The sequence below is a fragment of the Xiphophorus hellerii genome, chromosome 21, assembly GCF_003331165.1.
Source record: "Xiphophorus hellerii strain 12219 chromosome 21, Xiphophorus_hellerii-4.1, whole genome shotgun sequence".
NCBI lineage: Eukaryota > Metazoa > Chordata > Actinopteri > Cyprinodontiformes > Poeciliidae > Xiphophorus > Xiphophorus hellerii.
The window spans coordinates 10,832,952-10,850,134 of NC_045692.1; the positions used below are offsets into that span (position 1 = coordinate 10,832,952).

The window sequence follows — 17,183 nt, forward strand, 5'->3', positions numbered from 1 at the left end:
TTATCTTCAATAGAAATAAGTGTTTTTGGCTTGAAGAAGCAATCTGAACTAATGCATAAATACAAGAGTATTTAGCATTAACTCTTTTTTTTCTACATTTACTCTAACTATATTATGTATAATGCAATGAGGCAATTCTGGAGTAGTGCTGAAAAAAACAGTAATAATATATGGGGGGGAAATACATCATGTATGTTCCAGGTTTGGCTTTCCAACATAGCAAAAGCTTATTTCTGTATTTACCTTCACCTCAGTTGATAACATATAGTGCTGCAGAGTTCATAGGGCAAACAATCTCCCTGAAAAAAGAATATGAGCCTGTTTTGAAAATCTTTGTACATTTGTACAAAGATGCTTAATCTTCTTGAATAGGTTGAACCTTCATAATTCGAACTATGTTGTTGGTAGAGAGTCAAAAGACCTTGTTAGCACTTACTGATGAGTGAATTTAGCCATTAGACTGGGATGGCATATTGTAGGAGAAATAGGGTTTAATATTTTAGACTTTCATAAGATAAACAACAGCAAATATATTAAAAAGATGCCGTCAGACGTAAGTCTTATGATTCCCTGTGTGGTTGTTAGCTACAAAGGCTGACATAACCAAACAGCAATTCCAACAAGACCTGTCATCATTGTCAAACTTTCAGTATCACCAGTGATATGCTTGCTTGGTCTTTGGGGGCTTGTTCTAGTGTCTCTGTCTTGTGATGCCAGATGCTTACCATCTCCACTGTCTGTCTTCCTCATATTGGGTTTAGTCCTGTCACCGCTGTTCCAATTGAGAAGAAAAACATTGGCAGCAGTTTATTTTGAAGCACATCGACATATCTTACTTGGGCTCATCTTTCGTTTTTATTAGCTTTTAGCTGCATCTTATAACAAACCACACAGTTTTATGCATTGTAGAAATTAGTTGTTTTTCGGCACATGATCAAAAGTGCCATTTATGGATGGTCAGCTCCTACTCTCTTACAACTCACTGAAGATATTTTACTCTGTTTTCCTTCTTGATCTTATTGATCGACTAACTTTTGTCGGCTGTAGTAAATACTGACTGAATAAACAAAAAATGTTTTTCAACACATTGTTAAACTTCCGTATTTATAATATGAAACAAAACAAGACCCCGAGGTTGCCGAATAGAGAAAAAGGTAAAAAAATAAATAAATAAAAGAATAACGTATGTGAAACACTTAATCCTCCATGAACAGAAAGATGTAAGACAAGACACTTTACCCCAAGTTACCTACCAATCTTGGATATCAGTTTATAAATGTGTTTGTGATTGCGAATGGGTAAACGTGACTTGAGTGTAAAAGGCTTCAAGTGGCAGTATGACTGAAAAAGCACTGTATAAGTTCATTCCCATTTTATTTACAAATACTCTTGTTTTACATTGTATAACTGCCTGTTTTTGCCAGGTTTTTGGTGATAATGTATATACGTCTTACACTTATGTATTTGTCTTTGAATGTTAATTCCTCATTGTTGTTTTGCCTTGTTTTTCTCAGGCATTCTCTGGAAACTCCAATTCAGAAAGTGCAGTTCGCCATGAACTGCAGCAGGGAATTGTGGCTCGCTTCCTCAGGCTCATCCCAGTAGGCTGGAGTGAAGAGGGACGTATTGGTCTCCGCATAGAAGTGTATGGCTGCTCCTACTGTGAGTTAAGGCAAACATCTTCTCAAATATTGGTTTGGCATTGATTTTCTAACAGCTGGAAGCTATAGTTACTCGATTGTTCTCATAAACGGCACTGTGTGCTGGAAAATACATAATTTCACCCCTTTGATTGCATATTCTTATTATTTGGATGCTTTCTTCATTTTAATGTCCTTAACATAGACTGAGGATCTGACTTTATGAACAGTCTGTTTTATTCAAGTCAACTATGTGACTTTTTTTTTCCCCATAAGCCTCAAAATATATTCAGAAATTTAAAACAACAGTCTAACCTTGTAGGCAAGCACACCTTTCAAGAGAGTTTCTTTCAACATCTCAATAATCATGCTGTTTAAAGAGAAAAATCCTTTTTTCATTTGATGACAAGATCAGGATAATACGAATACTTGTTAGAAAACAACATGGAAGCCATGTTGTTTTCTGTTTTCTGTGCGTTTGTACAAATCTGTTCAAATGCACAGATTTGAACTTTTTAGGCCATGGTGTAGAACTTTTGACCCAAGACTTGAACTGATATATTTAACAATCTGTTGATCCAACTTGTTTTTCTCTTATTTGTCTTTTTTGCCTTTTTAAATACTTGTTGCAACTATTTCCTCCATTGAAATAATAATACTTGTAATTTTTTTTACATGAGAGCCTTAAGATTTTAATCAAAACTGTGGAAAGGACCTTCCTATTACTAGAATTCACTCATTTTAAACTCTGCATCAAAAAGATAAAAATTGTTCCTGTATATGAATAAAATAAATATAATATTGGCAATTGTGAGAGTGAACAACAAAAGGTCTCAGATGTTCATACCGCAATATGTTGCCAGGCAATCTGTGCTAATTTCCAGATTGATACTTATTGGGATTTTAGGATTTGTAGACTTTGGCTGCATAAAGTAGATACTTTTAGCTCTTTGTGACATATTAGTATATATCACACACATAAAAAATTAGTCAAAAATAATTATAATTTATTTAATTTATTACATAAATAACTTTTAAGGTCACTGATAAGAATAAAGGTGCTTAAGCTATACAGTCTAAATTTTGTCGGATATCTTCTGGACTGGTTGAGTTTATTATACTTAAGGACTGAAATCATTTTCATTACTCTCTGGGACTTTATATTAAAGTTAATTGTTCTTTAAAATATCTTTTAAACACACTCTTACAACACACTTGCGCTTTGTCACACAAAGAGGAATTTTTAGTTCCATTTCATGGATCCAGTTAAAGTGATTTATAATGGTTTGTCAGATGTATTGCAGTCATATTTAAGGTTTGTATTTCACATCAGATTATAACGTAGACCCTTTGTAAAGCCTTTAGAAATAAATAAGTGATAAACCTATTTCGCAGTGCACATTTTTAGACCAGAAAACAAATAGTCACACCCGGCTTCTGCTTTTGAGTAAGCTCGTCATCTAGGGAACTGACTCTCTTGCAACCTCTCCGCTCTCATTCTATTAAAGGGCGCCAAATTGATTTTGATAACAATTTCAATTAAGCCTGTGCATAAATTACTTTTATAAGTGACACACGTACATCTTTCATTCTGGAGATGTGATTATATGGTGTGTGGATACGTCTGAGAGTGTTTCTAAATGTGTGCGTGTGTGAGAACACAAGGGCATGCATTGTATTCTAGTCAGTTCTCAGCATCATTGATTACATTCCCTTGTTTCATTTCCTCCCCGCGTCAAAAGAAGCAGGTAAGTGATGATAAGGATGACGAGATGTGCTACACGTTGCCCAGAAACACTAAGTCAGACAGATATGTGTTTCTGAAGGCAAGCAGAACAATTTGCGTTAAAACAAAAATATCTGTCCCCTTTAATTTACATCAGTTTTCTCACAGTCTCAGCCATACAGATTTCACCATGAAAATAATGACAGTACCATATGATATCTTCCCATTATTCAACATGAAGCAGTCTTGCAATGCCCAGTACTTTTTAAATTCATATTTAAAATTTACCACAACTGTAAAACTACTTAATTGCCTGTGATGTTTTTTGCAATATAGTTTAACAAAAACATTTTAAAATGTTTACAGATTTTTTTAAAACAATGTAATAGAGAGATTACTAAATGGTCATATTGGAAATGTTTGTCCATCAAAAGTTTCATGTGAATGTTTTATTTCCTAAGCGCAAGAAATTATATATCATTTTCTTTTCATGACAAACGCTGGCAAGTTTATGATTACGGGATTACGGCGTGTTTTTCCTTTACTAACTCTGTGCTGCGAAAGGAAAACACACAATACAATTATGATACTGCTCTCCAAAATGAAAACTACATCTTCAACAACAGAAAGTGTAAATGCTACACAGAACACAGCCAGGATGTGCAAAGTAAAATCACACTTTTTCTTTTCAAAACTAAATTATGTGAACATGTTGTAAAATTCACCTTTTTCAACATTTCTTCCTTTTTTTCTTTGAAGCATTGTTCAATGTTCTATCTCTAAAGAACGATGTAATATAAAAATTAAAAACATCTGTTTGTAGTCCAAAATGAGCTTGGAGTTTGTTTCTGACAGATATGAATGTTGCCCACCATGAGTTGACATCTGTTAGATTACAAATGATAAATACACAATCGGGTAAACACATTCGTTCTACTCAGATATAAGTGATAACAGAGAGATGCTCACGACTGCTTGCACATGCACACCCCCTGGTCAGATGCATCATATTTCAGGGATGTCTGTCAACTGTGTTTTGAAGCCTGCAGTGCTTTCTCATGATTAGCCTGTCACTCCTTCCTTCGGCATTCAGTCAGAAAACGAGAACACATACATTTGTCTGTTCTTCTACCCATCCTACTCTCCCTGACCACTCAGCTTCTTAGAATCTGTCCCTCGTAAAATTTGTTCCTGCTTCCCAAACGAAAGGTAAGAGGAGAGCTACAATGTGGGTCCATGACCAAAAAATTAAAAACAAAGAATGAAAAAGGAGAGCACAAAGGAGAAGTAGTAGGAGGCGAAGGAGGCAGATAAATATAGATGTTATGTTCCAAGCATAATCACCAAATATGTTGGCTGGAGATGATAATCCTGGGTTTTCAGAGTGTGTGATAATTAAATGCAATGCCATATTATGACTCATCTAAGACTTTGCAATACAAGTGGGGGTGTGCGTGTGTGCGTGCATGTACATCTATGCCAAAGCTAAGGGTTGTAAAGGAGACATGATCTACCGTGCTGTGAAATTTACATGCTCATTTCCATTACGATTAAGGTAAAAAGTACAGAAAAAAATCTATTAAATCATTGTCGAAACAGGACACAGCATAGCTTATGTGTTTAATAAATTGAAGTCAAAAAAAAAAATAGTTAAAACATGTTTGGAATAAACGCAGTGATTAGGGAAATTTCAAAGGAGTGCCAGTTTGTTTCAAAAGCTTTCATATGCCTTTTTGACATTTTGTAACATTACAACCACAACAAAAATATAAAATGATGGATAAATAATACATGACTTCCTTGGTTGTTTAATAAATAAAGTATGGCATGCATTTTTATTTAGCCCCTTTTAATCTTAAATGAATCCCACTGCAATCATCTCCTTCAGAATTAGCCGTGTTAGCAAAGAAACACCACCTGTGTATAATTTGAACATCATAAAAAGTTATTCTATGAAGGCCTCAAAGGTTTGTGAGAGAGTAAACAAACATAAAGATCAATGACTTTAAAACTGCAGTAAGTAACTTTTACATATATAAAATAAAGTTACCTAATTGTTAATTTACATACTATTTTCCATTAAAACTGTCTGTCTGTTGTGACAGTATGGTTTGAGATAGATAATCTCTAAAAAGATCAAACTCCTCTGCCTTCTATCAGTTCTCGAATACACAAGGGTTATTGGCAGTGCTAACAACGTTCTCCTGGCTCTGGATGGCACCTAAAAGCCTTATTAAAATAAGTATGTTTGTGGTCAAATCTACAACCAGGGGGCTAGTCAATGTAAAACAATTGATTAATAATACACAGTTTAACTGTTGCTCCGTCTTTCTCGCACTACGCTTCTATGTATTTTCTCTACAAGATGTATTCACAAAGCTATTTGTGGGTGCTAAAGATGCATGACCATCTCATTTTGAAACGTACACAGAGGTACACAACTGTTCCTAAAATTGCTATGGAGAGCAGGTCTGTGTTTAGACCACTGGCTATTTCCCTTGGCATCCTCAGGGGTAGGATGTTAATCCTTTTCATCATTCATTCTATCAGTTAAAAATGATGCGTTCACTGATTTAAAATGTGCAACATCACTTGTTGATTTCAAAACATTATTCGTCGGTTCAGATGTTGTACTTAATGGTGATGATTATAAAGTTCAAAAACAAAAGGAATAAACCACCTTAAACTATTGATTTACTTGAAAAAAGGACTATAAAATAGACAAACATTGTTTCCATTGGCTTGATTTACACTGTGTTCCAAATTATTATGCAAATTGGATTTAAGTGTCATAAAGATTTAACTTTTTGTTGTGCTATTAATTTTATAGATGGTATTGTGTGTCAGGGTTCTTTGAATCACTATAATTAATTTCAGAGGGCTGGGTTGATTAGTTTGTCTGGTGAGCTCAATTAAAGGAAATCTACTTAAGAAGGATGTTCCACATTGTAAAGCAGGCCACAGGTTCCAAGCAATATGGGAAAGAGAAAGGATTTCTGCTGACGAAAATCATCAGATAGTGTAGTGCCGTATGACAAAGTATGAAAACATTAGATATTTAACAAAATCTGAAGCGTTATCGTACTGTGAAGAGATTTGTGGCTGATTCAGAACAAATATGGGTTTGTACAGATAAAGGCATAATGGGGAAGGTTTCTGTTAGACAAATTCATCGGATTAAGAGAACAGCTGTTAAAATATCCTTGCCACTTATTTGAAGCTGCTGGTGCCTCTGGAACCTCAAGGTGGAGGATCCTCCAGAGGCTTGCGGTACATGAACCTACTATTCGGCCACCCCTAACCAGAGCTCACAAGCAGAAACTATCCACAAACTCACAAGTTCAATGGATGCAAGAATTGTGCACGTGATATCAAAGAAGGGGTCCTATGTTAACATGTAACTCGGTCTGAAGATGTTTTTGATTGAAATAGCTTTTGATTTTAGTATACCACTAGAAGTACTAGGTTTTCGATTTCTCCCCATACTTACTGAAACAGTGCCAAAAGACCCTGAGTCCAAACTGACTACTCTGATGGCTCAAATTAGCATCCATTCTTCTATTGTACATGTGGTCGTTGACCGTCAGGCCAGAAGGTAGGAGTGTGAATAGTCCATGTTGGGGGTGGGTATCTATGATACCAACAGGAGATCAGATCTCCTGTAGGTAATGCTCTTCAGTCTAGTTTTGAAGCATACATGAAGTGTTTTTGGAGAGATGTGACCTTTTGCAGCTGATGTTGTGCTGCATTATCCAGTCTAAGTCTAAGTCTAAGTCTAAGGAACAATTGTGCAACTGTGAGATGCGTTGAGGCCATTACCAGGGTACTTATAAGGTAATGGCCTTATTTACAGAACAAAGCAATCCTTCAGGTCATTTGGCCTATCTCTAGACTGCATAGGTAAATGTCAAAGTGGAGTCAAGGTGGACTAACTCCAGCACTTCTAGTGACAACAGGAGATCAGATCTCCTGTAGGTAATGCTCTTCAGTCTAGTTTTGAAGCATACATGAAGTGTTTTTGGAGAGATGTGACCTTTTGCAGCTGATGTTGTGCTGCATTATCCAGTCTAAGTCTAAGTCTAAGGAACAATTGTGCAACTGTGAGATGCGTTGAGGCCATTACCAGGGTACTTAAGGGTACTTACAATCCTTCATGTCATTTGGACTATCTCTAGACTGCATAGGAGTGGTGTCTACGTGGACTAACTCCAGCACTTCTAGTAGAATTGTGCACGTGATATCAAAGAAGGGGTCCTATGTTAACATGTAACTCGGTCTGAAGATGTTTTTGATTGAAATAGCTTTTGATTTTAGTACATGTGACCACTTAATGCTGCACATTCAAAGAATGACCGTTTGCAGTTCTTTATAATCCATAAAATGTTTAGAAAATATGCTGTACATAATAATTTGGAACAGTGCATTTTGAGTTTTTGATTTTTGAAAAAAATGCTGTTCTCATGGGGAGCTTTGTTCAGTAAAATTTGATTTATACTGTAATAGTTCATGACTTGAAAATTATACTGACCATCATTTGCATTGACCATTTAAGAAAATCTGAGAAAATATCACTTGGATAAAAATTTGGAGCATGGTGTAATGTCTTTCAATGCTCCTGAATTTATATTTAAAGTAATATGCTTTAAGAATCAGATACAGAAACAAAAGAGGTAGAGGGAGCAAAGTAGTTGCAAAACTGGGGTAAACTTGAGAATATTGACGATCATTAATCCACCCCCAACCCAAGATTGCAACAAGGCAGAAGATGGAACTTAATGCGGAATCTGACATTGATTATTAAAAAAAGGTTTGCTAAGTGTTTTTATGTTTCATAAATGTGATAACCTGAACAGATACTTTAGAATGAAAAATATTACATCTTAATTATGGATGATTGTGGTCAGATTTTTCACTCTATTCTTTCTGCCTTTTTTGCCTAAAATCCTCACACAGACACACCAATGTTCTCTACACTAACCGCTTGAACTATTCGAGTGATGTTAGAAAGCTTGAGGAGATGTCTCAGCCACTTCACCTTATTTTTTTCTCTGAAGACCTGAAAAATCTCATTCTGTTTGTTGTATCCTTTTTGTGCTTAGAGTCTGGTATACCAGCACTTGCTAGAGTCAAAATATAAACTGTTTTCTTTCTAACTTTCTTACAAGCAGAGAATATTCAGCTAATTTGGACATTATAGTAATTGTAATTTTTACATCTATGTATTTCTAGCATGCGTTATGTTCAGAAAAACTAGGTATATGGAACAATGTTCTCAGTTCTTCTGCTCTTCGTCCCCCTTATTGCAATGTAATTCCATGTTTCTACAGAAGCCTGTACAGAACAAATTGAATACAAACTGTAGAATAGACTTTCTCACTTTTTTATGATAATCACAACTTTTCCTATACATTTTTATTTAGAGGAGAATGAAAGGGCGTTAGTTGTAGGTTTTGTTTTATTGTTTTTTATTACCCTCACTCCGTTTTCAAAACTAGTCATTAGTCATTGACCTGAGTGAAGTTGCCCCCCCACCTTCTTCAAATCAGACAAAATTTGTGTCAAACGTTTGTGCTACGTTTGTGCTGGTTTATGCAGCAAAATTTTTTGTTTGTGCTGCCATCATTTTAAAGATATAAAGAAATGTTTCTAGAGGTCATCAAAGGTCAACCAGCCCCCCACCCACCTTGCTCAAATCAGACAAAATGGGTGTCAATTGACTCGACTATGTTTGTGCTGGTTTGTGCAAAACGTTTGACACCAATTTTGTCTGATTTGAATAAAGGGGGGGGGGGGGGGTAACTTCACTCAGGTCAGTGTTGAGACATTACATTTTAACAGGCTTTTATGTATTTGTGTATTAAAAGCATGCTGTTATTTGGTCAACTTGCGTGTGACTGGGGTGGTCACCATGAGCATTTTCTAATTAAAATCTGCAGTTCTTAACATTTGTCATGTATTTGTTCTTGGACTCTTTTAGGGGCAGATGTTATCAACTTTGATGGGCAGGGAGTAATCTCATATCGTTTTAAGGTACACAATCTACAAATTCATTATTTCATTCTTCAAAACTTAGTGTTGTAAAAAATACAGTTGTTTTTAAGTTAAGGAAAAAAAATCTCTTCATGGAGTTCTATGTCTAAATTTGAAATATTTTCATTTTTGTATGAGCAACATTGTATGGATTTGGTGTTTTAAAATGTTTACAGGTGAAGAAAATGAAGATTATAAAAGATGTGATCGCCCTGAGATTTAAAACATCAGAGAGCGAAGGTGTAATTCTCCATGGGGAGGGACAGCAGGGCGACTACATCACTCTGGAGCTCCGCAAAGCCAAATTACTACTGCAGATAAACCTGGGTGAGTAATAAACGCGTGTCATGTGCAGGGAAATGAAACACAGAGGTTACCTTCTTGCTGACTCTCCAGATGAGTATTTTTGAAAATATGCAACTGCTTAAAATTTTTACAGTCTGGTGGCAGTTGAATTCTTTTATGTTTAAAGTGAATATATTTACAAGGCCATTACCTTACTCATCACTAAATTCAATATGGGATTTTTACTGATGGAAAAAATACACAAAATCAAGTTTAAATTTTGTTAGCAAAAATTAGAAAATATTTCTTGCTCCTTTTGATAAATTCTCCACCATAATGAGGTACATTTACACTGAAACATTTTACACCCTATTGTGAACTGTTTAGACTTTTTCACCAGTTCTAGACTAAGATTTAGATTTTGTTTGCATATGCGCCTGATATTATGACAGATTTCTAATCTTTGTGTTTTTGTCAAACATGACCTTCCAGTACACATTTTAACTGATGTTAGACTTGTCTCAAAGGACCATTATGTGAGAATATAAATAATAAAACCAAAAAAAACATTTCTAGTAATATGAGTTAAATTTATAAAGCAGGATTGTACTATTGGAAAATAAATAGAATGACAGTCTATATTTTAAACTGGTGTCAGCGTCTTACTTTAGTGGCTATTGTGGTTAGTATGGGTCGTGATACGAGAGCAGTGTAGAGAATGTAGATACTTATCATAACTCTGAAATTTCTGAAATGAAATATATTTAATGAAAGACAGCGGTCGAAAACTCAAAAGAGTAAAACATAGCTAGATCTTCATACTCCACTTAGCCTTCTGTTGTCCGTCAAAAGTCTGATTGTCTCTCACACAAAAAAGAATAGCAAAATTGCACATCTAATTATGTCCAACATAGTGCAGCTTCTTTTTAAAAAGCTTATTACATCTCTTTATTTGAAATATGTAGTTGATACTGATCAGAATAGCAAATTGTTGCTCTTTCTAACTCAGTAAGCCACTAAGCTTGTTGCAATAAGCATTAAATCAGCTAATCACATAAAAAGCTGAAACGAGCTCAATAATATTTATTTACAAGGTTGTTTTACTTGTCACTCTCTCTTTCTACCAAAAACTGGATGACATTAGTCTGGTGCATTGGTCTCAATTAGCCCCATTTTGAAAAGCATTTTTGTGTAAACAGATTTCAGTATCCATTTAATTTGTTATTTCAAGTCTTTTGTTTATTCCTCTTGGATATTTAAATTGTCTTCCAGTTTCAGTGTTAAAGGTTCATTAGAAATTAAAAGATTTTTGTCTTTTGACGGGGTGTATTTGTATTTCTATGCCATTACTATTGTATTAGATGAAAATGATCTCAAAATAACAATACTTTTGTTTATCTTAATAACTTCTGGGACAATTTGTCTTCCAGCAAAATTTATCGTGACAGGCCAACAATCCACATAAAAGATTGTTGTTGTCTACATGACCCACCTTAGTGTTGTGCATCCATTTAAAAAAATAATTCAGTACTTTTCTACTGGGATAGTTAATGATGACATTTTGTAACTAACTTTAGATGTGCTTTGCAGGCAGTAACCAGTACGGCTCTATCCTGGGTCACACTTCTGTGACCACTGGCAGCCTCCTGGACGACAATCACTGGCACTCAGTGGTGATTGAACGCTACCGTCGCAATGTCAACTTCACCTTAGATGGACACACTCAGCACTTCAGGACCAATGGGGAATTTGATCATCTCGATTTAGACTATGAGGTGAGCACTTTATATGCAACACAGAGCAGACATGTAGAATATGGCACCAACAATTAATGAACTCTGTTTAAATTTAGACGTGTGTATACAAGCTCTTGATGCTGCATGAAAGCATCTAGAAAACTCAACAAGTTGGGGAAATATTAAACTCTACATCAATTTCTTTCAACAGTCTACCACCTTGGGATGTTTTAAGAGTAACCACCCTTTGGTATGGTCAAATTTTTCAACAAAAGTTCTTTGACAGTCATTTTTGAGTTGAAGCATAAGAAAAAAATTACAGGCATTGAAAAAAGTAAAGCATCAGATATATCTGTCTCAGCTTTACATACAATAAGTAGCATTATGCAACATACATCAAGTAGATGATAATATTCCACTGTTCCCAGTTGGAATCAGCATTGTTGCTGCACAGGAAGAAGATCTATGATTTAAACTAAGCTCTGCAGGCTTCTTTTGTGTTGCATTGTTCCCTTCTTGGTAGACTTGTTTCTGATGTTCCAACTTCTTCCTTAGTCTCAATCCATGTTAGGTTAATTGGTGATTCCACATGGATTGTGAGTGTGAGTTTATCCTTGTTCTCCCTCTGTGATGAACTGGTGACCTGTGCCCCTTGTGAGACCCCCACCACCCTCACCACTCGCCCTGCTTCCTCCTCCCTGGACCCTGAACATAATAAAGTGGGTATAGAAAATGAATGAATATATGTGGTTTTATGAGTTTCTCCCTCACATCTGACACCATGAGCCCTCCCATATAAAAAGACTATTTTGTATTCATGTTACAAAGAATGAACGTGAGCAGTATGCTTAAACTGGATCCCCATTTCTTCACTAGTATTTGTAATGCTGAGTAATGCATAGAGTACCTTGCGAAAGTATTCATATCTTGTTTTGTCATGTTGAAACCACAAACTCGATTGTATCTTATTGTCAAAAACGTTGTAGAGAAGTTCAAAGCAGGTTTAGGGTATTAATCAATAATTCAAGCTTTGAACACCTCATGCAGTACTGCTCAATACATCATCTGAAAAACATTACTATGCACATAATCTGACAAGGCATTCAAGAAGCCCCGTTGTTAAGAGGAGATGCTGCAGAGATCCCCAAATCTGGTGAGTTGCAAAAAGTGGCAAAAATAAAGTCATTGTTGAAAGTACAAAGTGTGAGTTTGCAGTTTGTTAGCTACACACCAAATATGTGGTAGAGGGTGCTTTTGTCAAATGAAATCTAAATTTTAACCTTCTGTTTACATGCAAAACATTAAGTGTGGCTGGATTTAACACTGCACATCAACCTGAGAAAACTCTTCCCGCCGTGAAGAGTGGCAAATGCAGCATGCTGTGAAGATGCTTTTCTTCAGCTCAGATAGTGGAGATAGTAAGAGTTCATTCGAAGATCCAAGAGTAATCCTGGACAAAAACTTGTTAAAGGCTAGGAATCATTTAAGATGGAGGAAAAGGTTCAATTTCCTGCAGGACTAAAATTCCAAGCATCCAGTCGGAGTCAAAATGGTAATGTTTAGATCAAAGCATGTTCCTGTTTTAGAATGACTCAGTCAAAGTCAAGACATAAATGAAACTTATAATCTTTGACTATACTTAAAAAGTGATTTTCACGCCTGGCTCTTCACCTAATCTGACTGAGCTTCAGGTAGAAAAAAAAAAAAAGAGAGAGAGAGAAAACTTCCCTCTCTGGATGTAGAAAGTTGGTAGAGATGCATCCAAAAACACTTGAGGCTGTAATTGTAGCCAAACGTGGTTCTGCATTACATTGAGTCACAGGGCTTGAACACCAAAGCCCACCACACAGGGCTGCACAATATTAAGTAAACATAGGATATGGATCAGTGTGATTAAGTTATGATGAGGATATGACTTGTGATAAAAGAAGGAATAGTTAATAGTGATAATATCTTTCCATTTTGGATGTGTTGCAAATGCAGACACCAGATAATGAACTGTTTATGCAGAATCTGGAAAGAAATGTATTTATTATTTCCATCTCAACACATTATTTTAGTGGAAAACTTGCATTTGACTGTGTTTGCTGTTTTGACATTGAAATAATCCAGTTTAAGTTTCCTAATGATTTTAACATATTAATGTGCTTGTCAAACAATGTCTGCTGCATTTCAACAAATATATTACAGAAACAGAGTCAGAATTCATGATGCCTATATAATTAGTTATTATTGATTGCATTCCAAGCAGTTTTTTTTTCCAATATTGATTTTGCACATAGTCACGTAACAATATATTTGTGTTACTTTGTGCACCTCTATCACTGCAGTTTTTGTTTATGAAATAAATGCATTCAGGTTTACTTTTGTAATGTGGCAAAAGGTAAAGCATTGAAGGGACTGTGTAATTGCAACTTTGGTACTGGTAGTGTGTTTCAGGTTTCATGGAAACGCTGATTAACATGCATGCAGCTTTATCAGTTCTCAGTTTAAAATGACCAAATTATTATTAACAACTTTCAGATAAAATCCACACCTTCCCAATACGTCAAAGTGCAAAGCAAGTTTCCCAACAATAACTAAGCTGTAACACAATATTTGTATATTTTTGTTTTATTCTGTTTTCATGATGTTGCACTACATTCTTTTCAACATCACTGTGCTATCATTTGACTGATTTGCAACAGGACTTTTAACTTCTCATCACTGGTGCTCAGTAAAGTACACTGATGCTGGACAGGAAATTAAATATTGGCTTCTGGATGTGCTCTGATGCTAATCCATGAAACTCACATAATTACTGTTACCCAGTAACAGATGTGATGCATTCAACTAATACTACTGAAAACAGGAAATTGACAGTAGAATGCATATGGTAGTGGGCATCATGAGTACAGTGAGGCAGTATGTGGCCCAATAATTGTGTTTGCATGTTTGTCTGTTAGTTCTGTGTTTAGTTTGTGTGTTACTGCGTGGCCTTTTCATGAATATTGCTTATATTGCTAATCTAATCCAGTGTTAAGTAGGATGCTGAGAAATGGAGCAGAACAAAGCACAGTCCAATTAGAACTGAAGATGTTGAATTAAAGGATCTTCAGGGAAATCTATACATCCGGGTGTGCTGTACCAGGAGGTTTAGAGAAGGGGTGTGCCTGTGTGTGTTTTTTTAGAGTGATGTGTCTGTGGAGTATCCTGAATGCATCCACATTAATTCCCATCACAGACTGCAAAATTGTGACCAGCTTTTAGTCAAAGTGTACCTTTGTAGTTCACACTCTTGTGTGTGCGTGCGTGTGGATTTTTCTGGTTCTCTTTGGCTTCCAGCTTGTAAACTAAATATCCGGGTGCATCAAAGTCCACCCTTGGCAGTAATTACAGAGCTTGCTGGAGCATAGCCACAACACAAACAACAACAAGCACACACACTGACAGACAGATGCATTGACTGGCAGTCACATATCCTCCTCTATTATCTTAGCATCCTTTAGGGCCCTGAACTATGTCTGAAAGAGAAAAAAAAAACAGAACACATGTACAACTGTACAAAAATGTGAAACACACTTTACATTTTCATCAACACTGTGTGTCCTTCAGCATTACACTTTGCACTCCAAGCTTGTTTGTAACTGTCCGTGTCTTAACCTTTGCGTGCTACACATCACATTTGTTCCCCACTAACCAGTGGGTTATTTCCCACACTGCTAGCATGGTCACATTAAACAAGATATTTTCGGTAGTGTGTGAAAAGGGTTTGGATTAAGTCAATAAAATGTAGATTTTGCTCAAATTAGTGTTGTAACTCCTCAGCTCCAACTGAATTCAGTAAAAGTGGATATGATATTACTTTGTGTGTGCAGTTTGTTAACTGGAAGACACCTTAACCCTTCCACACAGTCATGATACGGCGTCTCCTTTGTGTGGTTTCGGGAACTGACAAGCTGACGCTACACCCGCATCCCTTTCTTGTAGTCCGACAGTGACATTTGTCTCGCTGCTGTTTGAAGAAGTGCACCGCTCCCAGTCAAAAATAACCAATCAGAGCACTGGGAGAAGGTGGAGGAGCTTGTTTTTTTTTTCACAGATTATCATTTTCATATTATACTGTCACAACATCATGACCGTTTTCACAAATGTGTAAAAAAAACAGGCTTTTATAAAAGATACGTACTGCATATTTAAGAGAGACACTGTGGTATTGTATCTAGTGTTGAGGAGAGGGAAGGATGTCCATGTTGCTGATTCCTTCTGACTGCATTCACTAAGATATCATGTTTCACAGAGTGCTGCGTCAGACTAAAGTTATAACCTTGGATAGCATGCTAAGTTGTTCACAAGGCTTTAAACAGAAAGCCTTCTCTTGCATTGATTAATGCTGCTGATAAAAATATTAATGTGGTTTTCTCCACCACAGAAAAACTGAACCTGAAGGTTGAAGACTCAGAAACTTTGAGATCATTGATTTCCCAAAACAAACATAGAACCTGTTTTGGTAGCATTTATATAGGATGTCTAGGAGAACAGAAAAGAAAATCCCTTTAACAAACTAGTAAGAGCTCTATGGTTCCCTTTACACCAGGCATGTCCAAAGTCCGGCCCGGGGGCCAATCACGGCCCGCGGTCAGATTTCATATGGCCCGCAGCTTCGGTCTTATAATGTATTATTTATAGCCCGCCTGCACTGTCAAACAGAATAAATAAATCATAAAACTTGAAACTGTAATTCCTCCTTTCACCAAATGGTGGCAGTACCACTTTAATACTATCAGTCTGCCTTCGTGCAGCGAACCGCTCTCCACTCATTTCTGCCACTGCAAAGAAAACAAGTTAACAGTGAGGGCCGCCGCTTTCAAGAGAGATGGGAATTACAATACTTCTTCACTGAAAATCAAGGCAATTGTGCTTGTCTAATTTGTGAGACGGTTGCCTTGTTCAACGTAAAGAGACACTACCAGACTAAACATGCTAACGCATACAACAAGCTAACAGGGAGTGACCGTGCTGAAAAACTGAAGCAGCTCCAAGCTGCACTGGCATCACAACAGCGATTCTTCACGCAGGCCTGAGTCAAAAGAAAATACCACCAAAGCAAGCTACGAAGTGGCCATGTCAATAGCTAAACATGGCAAACCTTTTACTGAAGATACTTTTATCAAAGACTGTGTTATGAAAATGGTGGAGAACATTTGCCCTGAGAAGAAGCAAGAATTTGCGAATGTTTGCCTGGCACGTAACAGTGTGGCACGGAGAGCTGAGGACATGAAATTGAGTATTTTGAACGATAACATCTGTCACTATCAACAGTGAAAAGCCAAAAGAACATTTATGCACTTGGATTTATGGCCCTTATTTTTATTAAACTCTTGAGTAAGATTTGGTTATTACTGTTGATGTTATGAACCTGTAGATGTGACACAAACTATTACTTTCTGAAAGATGTTGTAAATGACAAGAGCAAAATTAACTTGTTTTAAGATTTAATAATAACAGACAACTTTGCATTACTTATAACTCCTGTTTAAAATGTTCTTGAGGCAAAGATATTTTTAAACTCATGTAAATTTAAGGTATTTCATACAGTTTGTTCAATGTTATCTGACTCTCCAGATATGAAAGAATTGCAGAATTTGTGTTTTTAGAGTTGTTCTCATCTGCCTGAGTGGCTTATTTTTTTGTCATTTGAAAGATAAAGATAATTGTGACAATGAAAATAGTTTTATAACAGAGTGTATTTGCATGAAACTTTTGTAGTTAAAAAATGTCCGAACA

At 36.1% G+C, this 17,183-nt stretch overlaps 1 protein-coding gene across 2 annotated transcripts in view; it reads left to right on the top strand.

The window, feature by feature from the left end:
- Window positions 1-17,183, top strand: part of cntnap2a (contactin associated protein 2a) — a 294,552-nt gene that overhangs the window by 126,643 nt on the left and 150,726 nt on the right. For both annotated transcript variants that reach the window (XM_032552191.1, XM_032552192.1), the window contains exons 4-7: window positions 1,515-1,662; window positions 9,344-9,396; window positions 9,573-9,723; window positions 11,272-11,456. In XM_032552191.1, coding sequence (XP_032408082.1) covers window positions 1,515-1,662; window positions 9,344-9,396; window positions 9,573-9,723; window positions 11,272-11,456 — 537 coding nt within the window. The remainder of the gene's footprint in view (window positions 1-1,514; window positions 1,663-9,343; window positions 9,397-9,572; window positions 9,724-11,271; window positions 11,457-17,183) is intronic.